The sequence below is a fragment of the Marmota monax genome, unplaced genomic scaffold, assembly GCF_021218885.2.
Source record: "Marmota monax isolate L192 unplaced genomic scaffold, Marmota_monax_Labrador192_F-V1.1 WCK01_AAM20220418_F8-fsc00005, whole genome shotgun sequence".
Lineage (NCBI taxonomy): Eukaryota > Metazoa > Chordata > Mammalia > Rodentia > Sciuridae > Marmota > Marmota monax.
This window is the reverse complement of record NW_026692254.1, coordinates 6,804,404-6,827,257: the sequence shown is the minus strand read 5'-3', so window position 1 is coordinate 6,827,257 and position 22,854 is coordinate 6,804,404. Positions and strand designations below refer to the sequence as shown.

At 36.0% G+C, this 22,854-nt stretch overlaps 1 protein-coding gene across 1 annotated transcript in view; it reads right to left on the bottom strand.

Moving 5' to 3' along the window:
* The window catches only part of Kiz (kizuna centrosomal protein), a 126,908-nt gene that overhangs the window by 82,306 nt on the left and 21,748 nt on the right, over nucleotides 1-22,854 (bottom strand). The window contains exons 5-6 of the mRNA XM_046435098.2: nucleotides 13,012-13,657; nucleotides 12,208-12,508 (exon numbers count right to left, since the gene is read on the bottom strand). Of these exons, the coding sequence (XP_046291054.1) occupies nucleotides 12,208-12,508; nucleotides 13,012-13,657 (947 nt within the window). The remainder of the gene's footprint in view (nucleotides 1-12,207; nucleotides 12,509-13,011; nucleotides 13,658-22,854) is intronic.

Here is a 22,854-nt window from a genome sequence, read left to right as displayed (position 1 = left end):
ATTATTATTATTATATTTTTTCTTTTTCTTTTTCTTTCATTTTCATTTTTTTTGTTGTTCTTTAACTTTTTTTAATGTTTTTAATTTTTTTTAATTTTTTTATTTTATTATTATTATTTTTTAAAAAATTTTTAATTTTCATTTTTTTATTATCATTATTATATTTGTAAAAAAAATTTTTGTTTTCTTTGTTTATTTCCTATTTTTTTTGTTTCTTTTGTCTCTTCAATTCTTTTCAATTTTCTTATTCCCCCTTCCTTGAATTCTACCTGCCTACTCTCATTCTGTTTAGTGACTTCTTCCCTTCCCGTCTAATATCTTTCCTCCCAAGCATCAAATAAATTTATAAGAGTAAGCAGTAACTCAGCAGTCAAACAGAACAAGAAGTAACATGAGCAGCATAAAAAAGCAAGGAAGAAAAGGAGTACAAACAATGAAGGACAGCCTAAATATTCAGGAGGACCTAGAGTCAACAGAAAAATGGTCATATAAAAAACTCAAGGAATACCTTAGACAGATGGAATGGAACCTTAAAGAGGATACGAGACAGCAAATCCAAACAGTGAAAGAACACATTGAAAATGAATTACATGAACAGATAAAAGAAGAAGTTAAGCATCTTTATCAGAAGATAGAGATTATAAAAAAAAATCAAACAATAATTCTAGAAATGAAGGAAACGATAAACCAAATTAAAAACTCAATTGAGAGTATCACTAACAGAGTGGAGCAAGTAGAAGCCAGAACATCAGATAATGAAGACAAAATATATCATCTTGAAAAAAGCCTAGCCAACTCAGAAAGGCTGGTTAAAAACCACGAGAAAAACATCCAAGAGATATGGGATAACATAAAAAAACCAAACCTACGAGTCATCGGGATAGAGGAAGGTACAGAGATTCAAACCAAGGGAATGAGTAACCTGCTGAATGAAATAATTACAGAAAACTTTCCAGAAATAAAAAAGGAAACGGATATACAAATTGTAGATGCATACAGGACACCGAGCACACAAAATCACAGTAGACCAACGCCAAGACACATTGTTATGAAGATATCCAATATACAGAACAAAGGGAAAATATTAAAAGCTACGAGAAAAAGGAGGCAGATTACATTCAGGCGTAAACCAATAAGGTTAACAACACATTTTTCATCACAGACACTGAAAGCGAGAAGATCCTGGAACAACGTATTTCAAACACTGAAAGACAATGGATGCCAACCAAGAATTCTGTATCCAGCAAAATTAAGCTTCAGGTATGACAACGAAATAAAAATCTTTCATGATAAACAAAAGCTAAAAGAATTTGCAGCCAGAAAACCAGCATTGCAAAGCATCTTGAGCAAAACACTACACGAGGAAGAAATGAAAAACAATAACCAAAACCATCAGTAGGAAGTGCCTCTGTAAAGACAGAGGGTGGGGGAAAAGCTAATCAGGGAGAAACAAACTAAATTAAAAAAAAGATAAATAATCAAACATGGCTGGAAGTACAAACCATATATCAATAGTAACTCTAAACTTTAATGGCTTAAACTCTCCAATAAAGCGACATAGGCTGGTAACATGGATTAAAAAAACAAATCCAACAATATGCTGCCTCCAGGAGACACATCTGATTGGAAAAGACATACACGGGCTGAAGGTGAAAGGTTGGGAAAAAATATACCACGCACATGGTCCTCGTAAGCAAGCAGGGGTGGCCATCCTCATATCGAATAAAATCCACTTCAAGACTAAGTTAACCAAAAGGGATAAGGAAGGACATTATATACTGTCAAAAGGAACCATTCACCAACAAGACATAACAATTATCAATATTTATGCACCAAATAATGGTGCTGCGACGCTCATAAAACAAATTCTCCTCAAGTTCAAGAATCAAATAGACCACAACACAATAATTATGGGTGACTTCAACACACCTCTCTCACCATTGGACAGATCCTCCAAACAAAAGTTGAATAAAGAAACTATAGAACTCAATATCACAATCAATAACCTAGACTTAACTGACATATATAGAATATATCAACGATCATCAAGTGGATATACTTTTTTCTCAGCAGCACATGGATCCTTCTCAAAAATAGACCATATATTATGCCATAGGGCAACCCTCAGTAAATATAAAGGGGTGGAGATAATACCATGCATTTTATCTGATCATAATGGAATGAAACTGGAAATCAATGATAAAAGAAGGAAGGAAAAATCCTACATCACATGGAAAATGAACAATATGTTACTGAATGATCAATGGGTTACAGAAGACATAAAGGAGGAAATCAAAAAATTCTTAGAGATAAATGAAAATACAGACACAACATATCGAAATCTATGGGACACAATGAAAGCAGTTTTAAGAGGGAAATTCATCACCTGGAGGTCATTCCTCAAAAAAAGGAAAAACCAACAAATAAATGAGCTCACACTTCATCTCAAAGCCCTAGAAAAGGAAGAGCAAAACAACAGCAAATGTAGCAGAAGGCAAGAAATAATTAAAATCAGAGCGGAAATCAACGAAATTGAAACAAAAGAAACTATTGAAAAAATTAACAAAACTAAAAGTTGGTTCTTCGAAAAAATAAATAAGATCGACAGACCCTTAGCCATGCTAACGAAGAGAAGAAGAGAGAGAACTCAAATTACTAACATACGGGATGAAAAAGGCAATATCACAACAGATGCTACAGAAATACAGAAGACAATTAGAAATTATTTTGAAAACCTATATTCCAATAAAATAGAAGATAGTGAAGACATCAATAAATTTCTTAAGTCATATGATTTGCCCAGACTGAGTCAGGAGGATACTCACAACTTAAACAGACCAATATCAATGGATGAAATAGAAGAAGCAATCAAAAGACTACCAACCAAGAAAAGCCCAGGACTGGATGGGTATACAGCGGAGTTTTACAAAACCTTTAAAGAAGAGTTAATACCAATACTTTTCAAGTTATTTCAGGAAATAGAAAAAGAGGGAGCTCTGCCAAATTCATTCTATGAGGCCAACATCACCCTGATTCCGAAACCAGACAAAGACACTTCAAAGAAAGAAAACTACAGACCAATATCTCTGATGAACCTAGATGCAAAAATCCTCAATAAAATTCTGGTGAATCGGATATAAAGGAACATCAAAAAAATTGTGCACCATGATCAAGTAGGATTCATCCCTGGGATGCAAGGCTGGTTCAATATACGGAAATCAATAAATGTTATTCACCACATCAATATACTTAAAAATAAGAACCATATGATCATCTCGATAGATGCGGAAAAAGCATTCGACAAAGTACAGCACCGCTTTATGTTCAAAACATTAGAAAAACTAGGGATAACAGGAACTTACCTCGACATTGTAAAAGCTGTCTATGCTAAGCCTCAGGCTAGCATCATTCTGAATGGAGAAAAATTGAAGGCATTCCCTCTAAAATCTGGAACAAGACAGGGATGCCCTCTATCACCACTTCTATTCAATATAGTTCTCGAAACACTGGCCAGAGCAATTAGACAGACGAAAGAAATTAAAGGCATAAAAATAGGAAAAGAAGAACTTAAATTATCACTATTTGCGGGTGACATGATTCTATACCTAGAAGACCCAAAAGGGTCTACAAAAAAACTACTAGAACTAATAAATGAATTCAGCAAAGTGGCAGGATATAAAATCAACACGCATAAATCAAAGGCATTTCTGTATATCAGTGACAAAACTTCTGAAACGGAAATGAGGAAAAACACTCCATTCACAGTATCCTCAAAAAAAATAAAATACTTGGGAATCAACCTAACAAAAGAGGTGAAAGATTTATACCATGAAAACTACAGAACCCTAAAAAGAGAAGTAGAAGAAGATCTTAGAAGATGGAAAAATATACCCTGTTCATGGATAGGCAGAACTAACATCATCAAAATGGCGATATTACCAAAAGTTCTCTATAGGTTTAATGCAATGCCAATCAAACTCCCAATGGCATTTCTTGTAGAAATAGATAAAGCAATCATGAAATTCATATGGAAAAATAAAAGACCCAGAATAGCAAAAGCAACTCTAAGCAGGAAGTGTGAATCAGGCGGTATAGCGATACCAGATTTCAAACTATATTACAGAGCAGTAGTAACAAAAACAGCATGGTACTGGTACCAAAACAGGCGGGTGGACCAATGGTACAGAATAGAGGACACAGAGACTAATCCACAAAGCTACAACTATCTTATATTTGATAAAGGAGCTAAAAGCATGCAATGGAGGAAGGATAGCATCTTCAACAAATGTTGTTGGGTGTTAGAGTCTGTAAACAAGTTAAAATAACACCTGGCATTTTGCCAGGGGAATGTTAGAGTTCGTAAACAAGTCTGGATGGTGCCTGGCAAAATGCCAGAGGGATGGTTTGAGAAATAACAAAAGCGAGCCATTAAGTGTGGAGATTCCTGATTGGTTGACTGCTGTATGTAGTTTATGCTAATTAGATAAGCTGTGTGGAATGTATAAATATCGCTCCGGTCCTGCAATAAACGGCTCCCACTCCTGCTGTATTGATCTACACAAGTCGTTCGTCACCCCCCCACCCCCCCACCCCGGTTATTTTGCTGCAGCTGGACTGCGGCAGTTGGGAAAACTGGAAATCCATATGCAACAAAATGAAACTGAATCCCCTCCTCTCGCCATGCACAAAAGTTAACTCAAAGTGGATCAAGGAGCTAGATATCAAATCAGAGACTCTGCATCTGATAGAAGAAAAAGTTGGCTCCGATCTACATATTGTGGGGTCAGGCTCCAAATTCCTTAATAGGACACCCATAGCACAAGAGTTAATAACAAGAATCAACAAATGGGACTTACTTAAACTGAAAAGTTTTTTCTCAGCAAGAGAAACAATAAGAGAAGTAAATAGGGAGCCTACATCAGGGGAACAAATTTTTACTCCTCACACTTCAGATAGAGCCCTAATATCCAAAGTATACAAAGAACTAAAAAAAATTAGACAATAAGATAACAAATAACCCAATCAACAAATGGGCCAAGGACCTGAACAGACACTTCTCAGAGGAGGACATACAATCAATCAACAAGTACATGAAAAAATGCTCACCATCTCTAGCAGTCAGAGAAATGCAAATCAAAACCACCCTAAGATACCATCTCACTCCAGTAAGATTGGCAGCCATTATGAAGTCAAACAACAACAAGTATTGGCGAGGATGTGGGGAAAAGGGTACTCTTGTACACTGCTGGTGGGACTGCAAATTGGTGCGGCCAATTTGGAAAGCAGTATGGAGATTCCTGGGAAAGCTGGGAATGGAACCACCATTTGACCCAGCTATTGACCTTCTCGGACTATTCCCTGAAGACCTTAAAAGAGCATACTACAGGGATACTGCTACATCGATGTTCATAGCAGCACAATTCACAATTGCTAGACTGTGGAACCAACCCAGATGCCCTTCAATAGATGAATGGATAAAAAAAATGTGGCATTTATACACCATGGAGTATTATGCAGCACTAAAAAATGACAAAATCAAGGAATTTGCACGGAAATGGATGGCACTAGAGCAGATTATGCTTATTGAAGCTAGCCAATCCCTAAAAATCAAATACCAAATGTCTTCTTTGATATAATGAGAGCAACTAAGAACAGAGCAGGGAGGAAGAGCAGGAAGAAAAGATTAACATTAAACAGATACATGAGGTGGGAGGGAAAGGGAGAGAAAAGGGAAATTGCATGGTAATGGAGGGAGACCCTCATTGTTATACAAAATTACATATAAGAGGTTGTGAGGGGAATGGGAAAATAAACAAGGAGAGAAATGAATTACAGAAGATGGGGTAGAGAGAGAAGATGGGAGGGGAGGGGAGGGGGGATAGTAGAGGATAGGAAAGGTAGCAGAATACAACAGTTACTAATAGGGCATTATGTAAAAATGTGGATGTGTAACCGATGTGATTCTGCAATCTGTATTTGGGGTAAAGTTGGGAGTTCATAACCAACTTGAATCTAATGTATGAAATATGATATGTCAAGAGCTTTGTAATGTTTTGAACAACCAATAAAAATAAATAAATTAAAAAAAAAGAATTTACCAAAAAAAAAAAAAAAGAATGGCTAAAATTTAAAAAAATAACTGAGAATACCAAATGTTCACAAGTATATTGACTAACAACTTTCATCCACTACTATTGATAATGCAATGGTACAGCTAAACATAAGCTTGTCATATGATTCAGCAATTGCATTCTTGATAAGTTGAAAATGTATGTCCACGCACCTGTACATGGATGTTTATTGCTGCTTTTTTCATAAATGACAAAACTTGGAAGTTACTAGATGTCCTTCAATAGTAAATTGATAAATAAACCATATTATATCCAGATAATAAAATATTTTTCAGTGCTAAAAAAAAATGAACTAGCAAGCCACGAAAAGATATGAAGGAACCTAAAATAAATACTGCTTAGTGAAAAAGTTAATCTGAAAGGCTTGATTCCACCTATATGACATTCTGGGAAAGCCAAAGCTACAGAGACAGTAAAAAGTCCAACCCTTGCCAGGCATTCAAGTTGAGGAAAGAGAAGAGGGATGAACAGATGGAGCATGAGGGATTTTTAGGCAGTAAAACTATTCTGTATTTTGTATACTGCTATAAAGGCAGATACATGTTATTGTGCATTTATAAAAAAAACAAAAAAAAAAGCAAAATAAAAATCCTCAAAATTTCATTCCTGTAATTATGGCATTTTATATAACAAAGGTTTTTACAAATATAACAAAGGTTTTTACAGATATGATAAAGGTCTAGAGAAGAGCCAGAGAAATATGTTAGCACGAGAAATGGCTTGTTGGTTAATGTAGACGTGCACAACCACTTTTCCAAGTCCTTATCATTCTACCATGTTCTATCCTTGATTACCTGAAAGTGGCCATGCATGGAAACACATTTCCTCAGATGATGAGAGTACAGAGTGAGGAAAAGCTCAGGTTCCCTTGGCTGCTGGGCTGCTTGTTGCTTGGCTCCCTATTCCCATTCATTCCTGGAACACATGTGACTGAACCTGCTTCTGGTTGTTATGAGTAGATACTTTTAACCCATACAGTGCTTCCAAAGATAAAATCCTTGCTTCCAAATTCTTCAGTTGGATTGTATTAATTGTCTATTACTACATAACAAAGTATCACAAATTTGGCACTTAGCACAAACATTATCTCATACCTGTTATGGGACAGGAATTTGGATATGAGTTAATGGGGTCCTTCACTCAGGGTCTCATCAGGCTGAAATTAAGGTATCAGCTGGGGCTGCAATCTCAGGTAAGGCTCAGGGTACAATTCTAAGCTCAATGGTTTTCAGCAGAATTCATTTTCTTGTAGCTGCAGGACTGAGGTCCTCAGCCTTTCTTAAGGCTGTAAAAACCATTCCATGCAATGTAGTTTTTCAACAAGATGGTATTTGGCTTCTTTCAGAATATCTCAGCTGTTATGAATCTGATTTCAGTAAGGGCCCATTTTCTTTTAAAGCCTTGTCTGATTAGGTCGGACCCACCCATTTTGATTAGTTCAAGGTCAACTGATTTGGGACTTTTATAATATCTGTAAAATCCTTTGTTTGTTACATAAAATGCCATAATCACAGGAGTGAAATCCACCTAATTCCCTGACATTCAAGGTGAGAAGATTATATAGAACATACACAACAGGGGGTAGGTCTCTTGAAGCCATCTCAGAATTCTGCCTACCACATGGAGAATTAATCCTGATGAAACTAATACTGTCAGACTAATCTTTATCTGATACTCACTATCTGACTTTCTCTTAAAATATCCTTCAACTGTTCTACAAAACACAAAAAAAAGAAGTCTAAATTCATTAATCTGATATTCAAGCCCTTTCTCAATTTTTCCTTAGGTGACACTAAAGCTCAGCTCCCACAGGTCCCCCATCAATAAGCCCTCAGTCACGGTCCCTTTGCTCTGGACATCCCATGCCCCTATGTCCTCTGTGTCTGCATTCCTTCATGTATTTTTCCTCCAAACCTAAGTTGCTCTTTCACTCCTTATTTAAAACTGACCCAGCCTTCTAGATATTGCATTGGTCCTCCCATAAAACCTTTTCTGATTCTTTGGACTCACACTGACCTTTTCTTCATTTGCATTTGTCCTGAATCACTATGGTAGATTGCCAAAAATGAACATAACTTCCCATCCCCGAGTGTGTACCCTTTTTCAATGCAATTTTACTGCTCAGCCCAAAAGATGAAGTGGATTTCTCTAGTCCTGACTCTGAGCTGGGCCCTGTGATATTGGCAAATATGATACAAGAAGACACTATAAGGCACTTATGTGCTTGGGCTTGTTCTCTTGCTGTCTTGGGAACCTTGCTACTAACACTAGGTGAGAGGCCAGACTAGCCTCCCAGATGACGAAAGGCATGAAGAAAGTCATCCTTGTGGTCTCAACTGACACTCTGCCAACCATCTGCCACATGAAAAATAACAAATGTTATTTTACTACAAGTTATACAGCTTTGTACCAACTTTTGTAGCAAATTATTTACTAAGAATAGAAATTCAAGGTCATCCTTTTAGTAACATTTATTTTACTTGGTTTCATTCTAGTATGCTTTCTTGTGACAGAGTTGATTATAGCTTGTGATAGAGAAATTGTACATGAACTACAGTCTGGTTTTCAATATCTAGAAGCATCTTTTGGAGGGTGTCATGAAACTTCAAAAAAAAAAAAAAACCCCAAAACTTGACTTTTAAGGTTTAAATGATCCAAATGTCCACTGAAAGATGAATGGACAATGAAGTATGGTATGGATATACCATACAAGAGAATACTGTTAAATCATAAAAAAGGAATTAGGGTCTGATATATGTTACAACGTGGATAAATCTTGAAGACATTATGCTGAAATTAGCTAGACATAAAAAGGATAAATATTATATGATTCCACTTATAATTAGTACTTAGAATAGGAAAATTCATAGAGCAGTAGATTAGCACTTGCCAGGAACTAGAGTATAACTAACACTACCAAATTATGTATTTAAAGATGACAAGTTTTGTTTTTTTGTGGTACTGGGTATCAAACCCAGTACCTTGGGTATGCTAGGCAAGAACCTTACCACATCCCTAACCCTAAAGATGGCAAGCTTTATGTTACATATACTTTACTATAACATTTTTAATTAATGTGATATATTCAATTGCCTTAAACTGTACACTCAAAATGTGTGACTTGAATAGCATGTGAACTGTACCTCAATAACACTGTTTTATAAAAATTAAAAATACAAGCAAAACACCCAAAACAACACTTGGTTTCAATTTTCTTTTTAGATATGAACTATTCAACAATATTACACATCCCTTTTTACCTTTGCTGCTAGAAAACTCAAGACCAAGTTCAAGCACAGCAACTTGGATGGTACATAGATGTGCTAAACCATAATAGCTATCATCGTTGTTCTTATCACTGTCAACATATCAGAGGTTCCAAATTCCTGTTTATATCCTCTTTTTTTGGGGGGGGGCGGTACCAGGGATTGAACTCAGGGGCACTCAAGTAGTGAGCCACATCTCCAGGCCTGTTTTGTATTTTCTTTAGAGACAGGGTCTCACTGAGTTGCTTAGCACCTCACTGTTGCTGAGGCTGGCTTTGAATTTGCAATCCTGCTGTCTCAGCTTCCTGAGACGCTAGGATTCAGGCATGAACTGCCATGCCCAGCCTACATCCTCTTGGTGTGTTTTTCTTTGTACCATTTCTTCATTTTTGTTAACTAAAATTCATTCACAAGATTTTTATACAGGTCCCTGACAGACTCTAAAGTAAACTGAGATCCTAAATTTCTGAGGTTATAGTATTAACACCGTAAATTCGATGCTATAATCCCAGACTAATAACTCTCAGAGCAAGGAAAATAAGAGATCATGCTAAAAAATAAATTAAGAGAATATGTGCCGGGGTTGTGGCTCAGTGGTAGAGTGCTTGCCTAGCATGTGTGAGGCACTGGGTTCAATCCCTGGCACCACATAAAAATAAACAAATAAAGGTATTGTGTCCATCTACAACTAATATACACACAACACACACGTATATATACATATATATATTTTTTTTTTTTTAAGAGAAAGAATATATGTCTTTAAAAGCAGTGGGGAGCAAGTGAGCCAGCATTATTTAAAATCACTTTCAACTATTTCTGGGGAATGCTTTACCACAAAAAATCAATAGTCTCAAATTTGGTAAGAGTGACACACCAATTATTGACTGACCTTTTCATTCTGCAGGGCATCTTATTTACATAAGTATTCAAAAATTCACCAAATGCCAATTTTTCTAATAAATATTTGAAAACTACATCCAAAAATTCAAAGAAGCTTGGATTTAAGGTCATAGAAAAAGGTCATTCATGCAGGAGAATGGGAGATAGAATATTCTTGACATTTAGAGAAATATTAAACAGTAATTCCACATATTTACACAACTATTTTTTTAATTTCAGAAAACCACCAATTCGGGCTGGGGATGTGGCTCAAGCAGTAGCGCGCTTGCCTGGCATGCATGCGGCCCGGGTTCGATCCTCAGCACCACATACAAACAAAGATTTTGTGTCCGCCGAAAACTGAAAAATAAATATTGAAATTCTCTCTCTCTCTCTCTCTAAAAAAAAAAAAAAAAAAACCACCAATTCTTGGGTAAATATGGTAGTCCCTTAGTTAGCCTACCAATGTACTAACTTATCCAATAATAAGCCTACAAACACAAAATGCAAAACTTTTCCAAAAATAAGCCTACAAACACAAAATGCAAAACAGATCATTTCTACCTCTAGGAACAAAGTTTCTGGTGTAAAAATTTGTGATGTAATACCTCTTTGATGATATATATTATTGCTAGAAAAAAATTCATTTGGCTTGGTTCTCCAATGGATCAAATTTCCCAATGGCAGAAACCATAGTAACATGTATTTTGTACTTACACATGCTCTTAATAAATATATCCTGAACATCTGAGTCAGACTATCAATTAAACTTTTTGTTGTAAGTGTATACTGAATAATAAGAGGCAATTTTTTAAAAAGTGGTACTGGAAATTAAACCCAGGGGTGTTCTACCACTGAGTTACATCCCCAGCCCTTTTATTTATTTATATTTTTATTTATTTCTCAGACAGGTAGGATCTCACTAAGTTGCCTAGACTGGTCTCAAATGTGGATCCTCCTGCCTCAGTCTTCTGAGTAGCTGGGATTATAGGCATGTGCTCCTGTATCCAGCAAGAGGCAACGTATTAAAAAATATAAGGGTGCTCTGAAACAGAACATATGCCCTCATATAGAAGAATTCTTACTTAGTTTTCCACTATTGTCAGGAGGTTGAGGTGAAAGGTGACCAGCATCATAGTGTAACTGAAAGTTCTGAGGGTGGCATGGGGGGATTGGAAGGCAAGCTGTATAGAGTGTTCTGCCCCATTTGTAATACGTAACACTACTATGTGATACATGTAGAAGGTGAGATTTATCTTAGGTTGTTTACTTAGGTTCCTTCTCCACCTAAAAGAGATTTGATTCTATTGATGCTAATTTTTTTTTAAATCACAGAATCAGTTTTCAACACAGTAGATAGAAAACTTGGATGAAATAAATCAACAGTATAAAGTATACATTAGTCTTTATGAGTTCAATATTGTTAAGTGCACAAAATATATAACATTGTGTTCCTGTCTTACATTAGAGACTCCAATAGCTAGATATTTATATTCCTTAGAATGACATGACAAAACCTTACTAGCTTATTTAATCATATGATAAAAAATGACAAGTATATGAGGATAAAGTTATTAATTTAGTCTCTAAATCTTTAAAACTTTTAGTTTCTAAAGCTGAATACCTAGTAAGTTTACCCATTTGTCACTTTTTATCTTAACAAAACTTCAAAATGGATTTATTTTTAAAAGGCCTGAAGATAGAAAGTGGGTAAAATAACTTATGCACTAACCAGGGATTGTTTGGATATAATTATAAATTGCCAATCACCACAATTAAATAATACTTAGATTAAAAGTTATTTTGTTAAAAAAAGGAAAGAAGAAAGAAAATCAGATATTATCTAACAAACTAATTATGAAACTTAAGAATGGTCTCTAAAAATATCTATAATTAATACAGAACAGTTTTTTTAAAAAAAGGCTTACTGTCTTGGTGAGTTAGCAGAGAATTCCTCTTCTGAATCAGGAAAGCTTAGGGTTTGCCAAACACGATTATTTTTTTCAGTGGAGAGGGCATCTCTTTCTTGCTCAGGGTGGATTAATTTTAAGGTCTCTGTTCCATTTTCTCCCTCTATCTTGTCACTTGGATTTGGTTGTGGTTCTGGACTCTTTAAAATCAGATCATCTTCACTTATAGAGACTGTGAGGTCATTGCTACTGCATAAACTTTCCTTCTCCTGTTCTTCCTGCATTTTTTGTAACTCTGGGTCCCCATGGGCAAGATGATCTGTAAAAGGGGATATGAACAGATTATTGATTAAGAACTTCCTGGAGAATCAAGGTAACACAGAAAAGAATTATTCATCAGTTAAAAATATGCAGAAAAACCCACAACTAATGATAGTATTTAAAAACCCAAAAATATTTTTATCTTATTTTTTATTTAAAAATTTGTTATTTTTGTGCTGGGTTTGAGCAAATCCAGGGCCTCATGTATGCTAAACATGTGCTCTACCAATGAGCTACACCCTCCACCCTCAAAAAATATTTTAAAATATTTTTTAAAAATCACAGTGAGTTTAAAATATCAGTGAACTAACTGTAAAAAACCATTTACATGTACACATTTATGAATTCATTAAAACGGAATTCATTCACATAATAATCACTATTTGGGTTTCTGGCAAAGAAAAAAAATAGAGTATATTTTATCCTTATGTAAGATCACTAATACCCAGAAAAATGAAACACTAACAAAAATCTGCAAACTCAGACAGCCTCTCACCCCACCTGAGAAACCTTCCCAAGCAGAATGCTTCTCTTGAGACCACTTATTTTCAGATGCACAGTGTTCTGAAACTGATATCGCAGAGACAGGCGAGCTGGCTCTTTCTTCCTCAACTTCAATATGTTCTCGTGTCAGTATTTCTCCCTCTGATCCCTCTGATCTGCTGGAACTGTCACACTTTAAATCAGTGGTCCTGTTCTCTGGACTTAATCTTTTCTGTAACGAGGAATGAAGTTCAGCAGACTTTTTGCCTTCTGATAAATTACTCTTGCTATGATGTATGTTGCTTCCTATCTCCAAGCAATGAGTTTGTTCCTCCTCAGACAATACACTGGCTGTGACTGGCGTTTTCTCACCAATCTGAAGAGATGTCTTTCCATCTATTCTGTCAGACTTATTTAAGCACTCTGTGTCACTATTAGTTTGTACTACACAGCTGTCTGTCACATTGCTTCTCTGGGCTGTCTGTTGGTGTGAATGTGGGTCAGGAATTGAAAAGTTCTTTGTGGGTTGGGGAGATTTCTGCTCTATACTGAAAGCTCCAAGGCTTGAGACTGCTGACATTTGGCGGCCCATAAACATTGTTGCTGGTTGATACAATCCTTTTGACACAGTTGTCCCCAAGTTAATTCTTGCTTGCACTGCAACCTGCAATGAGATGTGAGTTAAACATTATGTGTAACAATCAGGTTTTTTTTTTTCAATCAGATTGTTTTTAAAAATGAAAGAAACATGACCATGGAAATCAGCACTTACCATAATTTATAAAACGTGTTCCTCTCCATGTAATGATGAACAAAAACAGTACAGTCCATGCTATTTAATTTTAATAATAATGTGATCCACAAAGCAACTAATGCCAAGAAACTATGAATGCTTTTTGAAAAAAAAAGAAATGTATGTACTTAATATAATTAAACTGCATGCTTAAAATTAAATTAAAATGGTAAATTTTATGATATGTATAGATATTACAATTAAAAAAACAAAAAAAGCTATGAGTTTTAAAAGCACTCCATGGAGAAGCTCAGATTCAATCAAAGTAACTTGACCAAAGGAAAAAAAACGGTAAGGGAATGGGTATACAAAAAACTATTGGAGGTTTCAAAGTTCTATTTCTAGTATTATAAGTAATATAAAAATTTCTTAGGCTGGGGATGTGGCTCAAGTGGTAGCGAGCTCGCCTGCACGGGGCGCTGGGTTCAATCCTCAGCACCACATAAAAATAAAATAAAGATGTTGTGTCCACCAAAAACTGAAAAATAAATATTAAAAAATTCTCTCTCTCTCTCTCTCTAAAAGAAATTTCTAATAATAACCTTAAAGATAGAATTAAAATATATTGTATCATGTACAAAATATTCATAATTTATAGTCCAACTGTAAACAATATCTATTTTTCCTGACCATCTTCAAGTAATTTTACAGAAATTTCAAGCAATTTCCACTTATTGGTATGTGTATAGGAAGAATGAGCATAATCTCTTACAGAGATATATATAGAGAGAGCAAGGAGACACTGAAGCAACTAGTTTGTTGGCTTCATCAAGGATGCACAGAGGAAAGAGGAACTAGAGGTAACAAGAATGAAGACTTCAGAAAGTTAAGTGCTTTTCTTCAAAAGGAACCAAAACACTTCCACACATATAAGAACATTTATTTCACAGAGGCAAATAGAGTATATAGGGAGATGTATTTGCACTCCTTTGCAGATGAAAACACCAAGGGTCAACTATTAAGAGAGAAAATGTCGTACACACAGCTGAAACAATCCAGATCTTGCTTCTCTTCAAATACACTGTCTTTTCTATGCAAAAGTAAAAGAAATAACTTTGATGTGAACCAACCAATGACAGTGATATCAGAGAAAGTGGTAGAATCAGGACCTCTAAAATTTCTCTGCTCCACAAAAGAGATGATAAAACTGGGAAAAATTTTTCAGAATGACGTTTCAGAACTCTGGAAAATAACCAGGCTTGCAGCAACCTGGGGGTGCATTTAAGAAAAACAGCTGTATCTTGATAAGAACAGAGAGCTTTATGGTATGTTAACTTATCTTATTCCCATTCCTTCCCTAGAAGTCTGCAGTAAACTTCAAAACTTGTACTCACAATGAAAACCAGCAGCAACGTTAGAGAAGATTATGCTAAGTGAAGTTAGCCAATCCCCAAAAAACAAATGCCAAATGTTTTCTCTGATATAAGGGGGGTGACTCAAAGTGGGGTAGGGAGGGAGAGCATGGGAGGAAGATTATTTCTAGATAGCAAAGAGGGGTGGGAGGGAAAGGGACGGGGGGAAGGGATTAGCAAGGATGGTGGAATGTGAAGGTCAACATTATACAAAATACATGTATGAAGATTTGAATTTGGTATCAACATACCTTATATACAAACAGAGATATGAAAAATTGTGGTATATATGTGTATTAAGAATTATAATGCCAAAAAAAGAGTTCATGTATAATGGCATAATTTGGTGTGAACATACTTTATATACAGAGTTACGAAAAATTGTGCTGTATATGGGTGGTAATGAGTATAATGCATTCCACTATTGTCATGTATTTAAAAAAAATTTAAAGGAAAAGCCAGTGAAAGAGCTGCCATGTGGGGGATCTGAAAAGATCCAACCTATTTCTGGGAATCTAGATGGCTACCTACATGCTCAGGAAACATTTCAAGAAGTTCCTAAACTTTCACCTCTGGCTTGCCTTGAAGCACTGTACAAGCAGGAAGTAAAGACTAAGGTAGGGCTGCAAACTACCTGGATGAGTGTAAAAAATATGCCCCAACACACATCAGAGCCTGTTGGCAAAGACTATGAGAATTCTAGTTCCAAGTATTAAAGAAAGTTCTGTCTAGTCATTACCTGCCGTCACTAAGTAAACTAAACAGAAACGTCAGTGAACAGACATGAAAAATAATACAGATTTTACATATTAGTTCAGAAAGTTACTTAAACAAAAAACACAAAAACAATTCTGGGAAGGGGGAAATTGTCACATTTTATTATTTAAAATGTTTGTTTCAATAAAAAAGCAGGAAAAATGAAAAGAAACAAGAAACTACGGGTCTTACATGGAGAAAAAAAAAAAGCAGTCATTAGAAACCATTCCTCAGGAAGCCTAAGTATGGTATTAAACTTACTAAAGGCATTAAAAGTTATATTAGATATGTTCAAGGAACTAAAGGAAATAAGGTCTAAATAACTAACATAAAGTATGAAAATAATGTACAAATAGAGATTATCAATTAAAGAAATATCAATAGGTCCTGAGGGTAGCACAGTGTTAAGGGTGCTTGCCTAGTATACACAAGACCTAGGTTCCATCTCCAGCACCACACACAAATACACAAAAAAATTAATACAAGAAACCTAAGTTATAAAAAATAGAAATGAATATAAATGTGGAATTTATGCAGTTAAAAAGTACAATTGCCAGAATGAAAAATTAACTACAGGGCCTCAGCAGCAGATTTGATTAGACAGAAGAAAGAATCAGCAATATTGAGTTTCTCTGGTCTGAGGAAAAGAAAGAGAAATGAATAGAAAACAAAGAAAAATGAATAGAGCCTCAAGAGACCTGTGAGACACATAAACATACAATTAAAAGTCTCAGAAAGAAAAGGAAAGAAAGAGTTCTGAAAAAATAATGAAAGAAAACTTTCTAAATTAGATTAAAAATAAGCTACACATGAAAGAAGCTAAATAGAGTCAAAGTGTGAGAAACCCATAAAGATTCACATCTAGACACATCATAATCGAATGACTAAAAGACAAAGAATCTTTTGGTGTATATATAATGCTGATGATGCAACCCAGAGCCTTGTATATGCTAGAAAAGTACTCTATTACTGAGCTATACCCAACCCTCAAAGAGAGAATCTTGGAAGCAAATATAGAGAAGTGATGCTGTCACATCCAAGGATTCCTCAATAAGGACAAAAGCTGATTTCTCATTAGAAACTATGGAGGGCCGGGTGCAGTGGTGCATGCCTGTAAACCCAGAAGCTTGGGAGGCTGAGACAGGGGGATTGTGAGTTCAAAGCCAGCCTCAGCAACGGTGAGGAGCTAAACAACTCAGTGAGACCTAGTCTCTAAATAAAATACAAAATAGGGCTGGGGGATGTGGCTCAGTGGTTGAATGCCCCTGAGTTCAATCCCCAGTAACACCCACCCCCCAAAAAGAAACCATGGAGGTCAGCTGCCACATTCAAAGTACTGAAAGTAAAAGACTGTCAATCAAGAATTCTATACCGGCCAACACTTTCCTTCAAAACTGAAGGAGAAATTAAGGTAGTCCTAGATAAATAAAGACAGACTCTGTTACTACCATACCGCCAAGGAAATACTATAAAAAATACTTCAGGCTGAAATAAAAGAACACTCAAGAGTAACTCAAATCTACATTAAGAAATAAAGAATACTAGTAAAGGAACTGGTAAATACAAAAGGTGATGAGATATATATATATATATATATATATATATATATATATTATTTTGTTGTTGTTTTACAACTTTTTTCTCCTATATAAAGACATCTTTGTAAAACAATAATTATAAATCTGTATTAATATCCAACATATAAGGGGCTGGGTTGTAACTCTATGGTAATGCACTTGCCTAGCACGGGTGGGGCACTGGGTTCAATTCTCAGCACCACATATAAATAAATAAATAATAAACGTCAATCAACAACTAAAAACAATTTTTTAAAAACATGTAACATGTAAGATACAAAGCTATAGCTTGTATTATAATAATATGACAAAGAAGTAAAGAGAGAATGGAGTTATATAGATGCAAAGTTTTTACATGCTCCTGAAATTAAGTTGGTATTAATACAAACTAGATTATTATAAATGTTGTCTTAGTCCATTTTCTACTGCAATAACAAAATACCTAAGGCTATCTACTTCATAAAGAAAAGAGTTTTGTTTATATCAAAGTTCTGGAAACTCAAGAGAATGGTGTTACCATATGGTTGGCTCTTGTGAAGACTGGCTACATTACATGGTAAATGGCATCACTGTGAAAGCATGTGTAAGGGGCAGAAATCACATGGTGAGTCAGGAAATATTCACAAGTTATGCTTGCTTTTATAAATAACTATTCTTACAGGAATTAACCAGGGTTCAACAACAATGACAATCTTTTTCAGGGGCAGCACCCTCTAACTTTCCACTAACCTAGCTTTCCACTAGGTCCCACCTCTTAAAGGTTTCATCACTTAAATATCACAATGCTAAAGACCAATCTTCCAGCAAATTAACTTTTGGGGAACACACTTAAATATATCCAAACTATAAAAGATGCTAACTGAAATAACAGGGCACTAATAGGAAAATAAATGACAAGAAAATTATAATGGTGCATTAGAATATTCTGTTTAACCCAAAAGGAAGTAGTGTTGGAGAAATAAAGGAAAAAAAATAGGTAAATACCAGTAATTCTATTAAATGTAAATGTATTAAACACTTCAATTGAGGCCAGAGACTAAAAGGATGTACTTTAAAAGAACATGACTGTTCTTTTAAACAATGCATATATACTTTTCAGAAATAAAAAAAGATTACAAGGAAAATCTTGAATAGATGTATGCTAACATATTAGACCACCTTGACAAATTAGATAAAAATCTTACAAAGTTACTATCAAAACTGACTCAAGAAATAGAAAATCTGAATAGACCCATAAGAAGTTAAGCAACTTAATTACTGATCAAAAACTTTCCACAAAGAAAGTCCAGGACTAAAGGGGTTCACTGATGAATTCTACCCATATTTAAAGAATTAAAATAAATCCTTCACAAACTCTTCCAAAAATAGAAAAAAACATTTCTTGCCCAGTTTATCATGCTGGTTTTTGACACCCAACTCAAAGATGTCACAAGAAAACTGCAGGGCCCTATTTCTTATGCATACAGATTAAAAGTTCTTAATGAAATAAAGCAAACTAAATCAAGCAACATATAAATAGGATTGCACATTATTACTAAATAGGAGTTTTACCCAGGAATGCAATCTTTATTCAACATACAAAAATCAATAAACTCCACAATGCATACATACTTCAAAAACAACATGCTGTACATGGCAAACACAATTTTACCTGTCAATGTAAAAAATAAAATAATAAAATAAATCTAGTGGCAAAATAGGAAAAATACTCTCAGATTTTAAAAAATCAATTAAAGAAATATATCCTATTAATTGGATAAAGAGAATAAATACGATTATCTCTATACACACAGAAAAAGCATTTAACACAATCTAACACAAATTCATGATGAATATTCCTCAACAAACTAGAAATAGAAGGGAATTCTCCCAACCTGACAAAATGCATCTATGAAAAAAACCACAGTCACAGTAAAAGATGGAAAGCATTCCCCTCAAGATCAGAATTGACACAAGAATACTCCTTTTATCACTTTCACTTAATGATGTGCTACAGGTCCCAGCAAGGGCAGGAAGGCAAGGGGGAAAAAATAAACAGAAGAAGAAGGGGGAAAAAAGAAGTAGAAGAAGGAGGAGGAGAAGAAGGAGGAGGAGGAGAAGAAGGAGGAGGAAGAGGAAGAGGAGGAGAAGGAGGAAGAGGAGGAACAGAAGGAAGAAGAGAAGGAGGAGGAGAAGGAGAGTGAGAGGGAGAGGAGGAGAAGGAGGAACAGGAGGAGGAGGAAGAAGAGGAGGAGGAGAAGGAGGAGGAGAGAAGGAGGAAGAGTAGAAGAGAAGGAGGAAGAGGAGGAGGAGGATAAGGAGGAAGAGGAGGAGGAGGAAGAAGAGAAGGAGGAAGAGGAAGAGGAGAAGGAGGAAGAGGAGAAGGAAGAGGAAGAGGAGAAGGAGGAAGAGGAGGAGGAGAGGGAGGAAGAAGAGGAGGAGGAAGAGGAGGAGGAAGAGGAGGAGGAGAAGGAGGAGGAATAAGAGGAGGAGGAGAAAGAGGAGGAGGAGGAGGAAGAGGAGGAGGAGGAGGAAGAGGAGGAGGAAGAGGAGGAGGAAGAGGAGGAGGAGGAAGAGGAGGAGGAGGAGGAAGAGGAGAAGGAGGAGGAGGAGGAAGAGGAGGAGGAGGAGGAAGAGGAGGAATAAGAGGAGGAATAGGAGGAGGAGGAGGAGGAGGAGGAGGGAGAGGAGGAAGAGGAGGAATAAGGAGGAGAAGGAGGAATATACTTGGTTCTGTTTAATATGTGCAAAGTACCGGAACATGAGGATGTACCATCCCCTCCCTCAGCTCAGCCAATTCTATGTCTGGTCTTTCAGATTGTTTACATGTTTTTTTGTTTTATTCCTGGGGGACTCGGGATTGAACTCAGGTGCACTAGACCACTGAGCCACATCCCCAGCCCTTTTTATTTTTTATTTAGAGACAGGGTCTCGCTGAGTTGCTTAGGGTTGTTATTAAGTTGCTGAGGCTGGCTTTGAATTCTCAATCATCTTGCCTCAGCCTCCCGAGCCACTGGGATTACAGGCGTGCACAGCTATTTCCATTTTTTTGAGACTATGGATGATGCTATAACAGACAAAGGATATTTTATCATTTTGAACTAAAGTTCTTAATCCTAAGGAATAGATGATCAAAAGCAGAACTACTAGGAAAAAATATGTGTATATTAATTATGATGGTCATTGTTAGATTACTCTCCCAAAATTTCTAGGCAGTAACACTTATTTTTAGATTTCATATATTTTAGAAAATATCTCTTTCTAAAAATATAGTGAAAAAATATAAGCAAATGATATTTGGAAAGTTTTCTGAAGAATAAGAAATCAATATTTGTTCTCCTGTGGAACTTCTCTAATCCCCCGCACTATCAAAAGAAACAGTGTTTTCCACAAAATGCATTTTCCTCTTGCTAAATTGACTTACGTTTCTTTTCACTTTCTCATTCACTTCCTCTCATTTTCTGTCACTCCATATCATGTACTTATATCTGCGAATACAATTTTCTCACTTGTGAAAGCCTCTTTCATTTAACAAACATGTTGCATGTATTTTAACATTAAAGAGAGAAAAAAAAGATAGTTGCCTAGCCAAATGTTCCTTCAAAAGCTGTTTTAAAAATATCTGTTTCTCTTTCTTTTAATATTTATTTTTTAGTTGGACACAATATCATCTTTTATTCATTTATTTTTTATTTGGTGCTGGGGATTGAACCCGGGATCTTGAACGTAGTGGGTGAGCACTCTACTGCTGAGCCACAACCCCATCCCTCTTTCATTTTTGACTATGACAGAAAACAAATTCTTTCAAGAAGTGCCCTCTTCCACTATTTTCCAGAGTAAATGACTTCATCCAGTAGGTCAATTGGGGGGGGGGGGGCAAGAAGCATTTATTTATTTATTTATTTATTTTTTGCAGTGCTAGGGCTTAAACCCAGGGCCATGTATATGCCAGGCAAGCACTCTGCCACCACATGACATCCCCAGAGCCAACAAATTTATTAATTAAGGCCACAGACCCCCCCCAAATTTTTTTTCTAAAAGACCAAAAAAAATAGAAAACAAATTTAAACAAACAACAACAAAAGCTTCCAGACCAGTCTGCTGGAATCTGATTCCTAACTCTACCTCTTACTAATTGTGTGACTCGAAGACAAGTTGATTAATTTATTTGAGTACCTATTTCCTAATCTGTAAAATGAGTATTAAAATAGTATATATTTTGTAAGGTTGTTATAATGGATGTGTATATATATACATGTTTCCTAGAACAGTACATAAAACAAAGAAAGACTAATATAAATATTAGCTGTTGATTTGAGCCATACTCCCCATCAGCTACTTCAAAGGTATCCCCAAAAGGAATCAAAGAAAGAAGGGTCCAAACTTCATCTATCGTTCAGCTCCACATGAAATAGGGCACAAACCTCATTCAAAGAGAACAGTTCTCAGTTCTTTATCCTTTCATGATGGTAGGCCATGCTGGTGCAGGCGGAAAGGGCCCAGGCCCTGCCCTGCAACAGCTCATATCTAGAGAATTGTGAGAAGAACACTTTCTACCCTCTCCTAGAAAAAAGGTCTGTGCATCTAGTTTTAAGGCATCTAGTTTTGAGGAACTATGTGTGTAATTCAGTATAATTTTTCATTGTTTTATGAACCAAAACATATAAATAAAATGCTATTAATGTAGAAGACATACACTGACTACAAAAAGAAAACCTTTCTACTTGTTATGGCTCAGAGTCAAATACAGCCATAACTTTGAGGGTCAAGGGTTGAAGGTAGCAGCTTAGAACTCCATTTGGGAGCTTTTGTATTATTTAAAATTGAGCAGTGATTCAAGGAGGCTGTTTCTGAGAGCAGCACTGTGGGTTGGTAAGGTAAGAAATTGGCCTTGCATAGATAACTCTAATAATTCTAATAATTCCTCCACTCACTGTTCTTTCCCACAGTAGGTATGAGAAAGACTGGCCCATATCCCTGGTCCCTCATCATCCTAATACATACACAGTGTCCTTCAAACACCTGTGTCTCTTGTCCTGAGTGCTTTTGTCAGCAGCCATGCAGCAGCTGGTAGTGCAGCCAGATGCATCACTCAGTGGCTGGAGTTAGAAGGGAAATACCTTTCTTGCCTTCCTCATGGATAGGATACTTCTGGAGCACATGCTATACAGTATTCCAGGGTTCCCTGTGGATCTGAGTGTCACAGGCTCACAATGGTGATCTACTCAATTACACAGTCCCATTGGCTTCTTTCTCTTCCCTGTGTCAACATTCCTCCCTCCTTCATTGTATGTACTTCCTGGGACTACCTACTAAATAAACTGTTTGCACTCAATCTTGGGATATGCTTCCAGGGAATTCCAACCTCAGTCATTTGCTTTTCAATGGGGATACTGCAGGATAG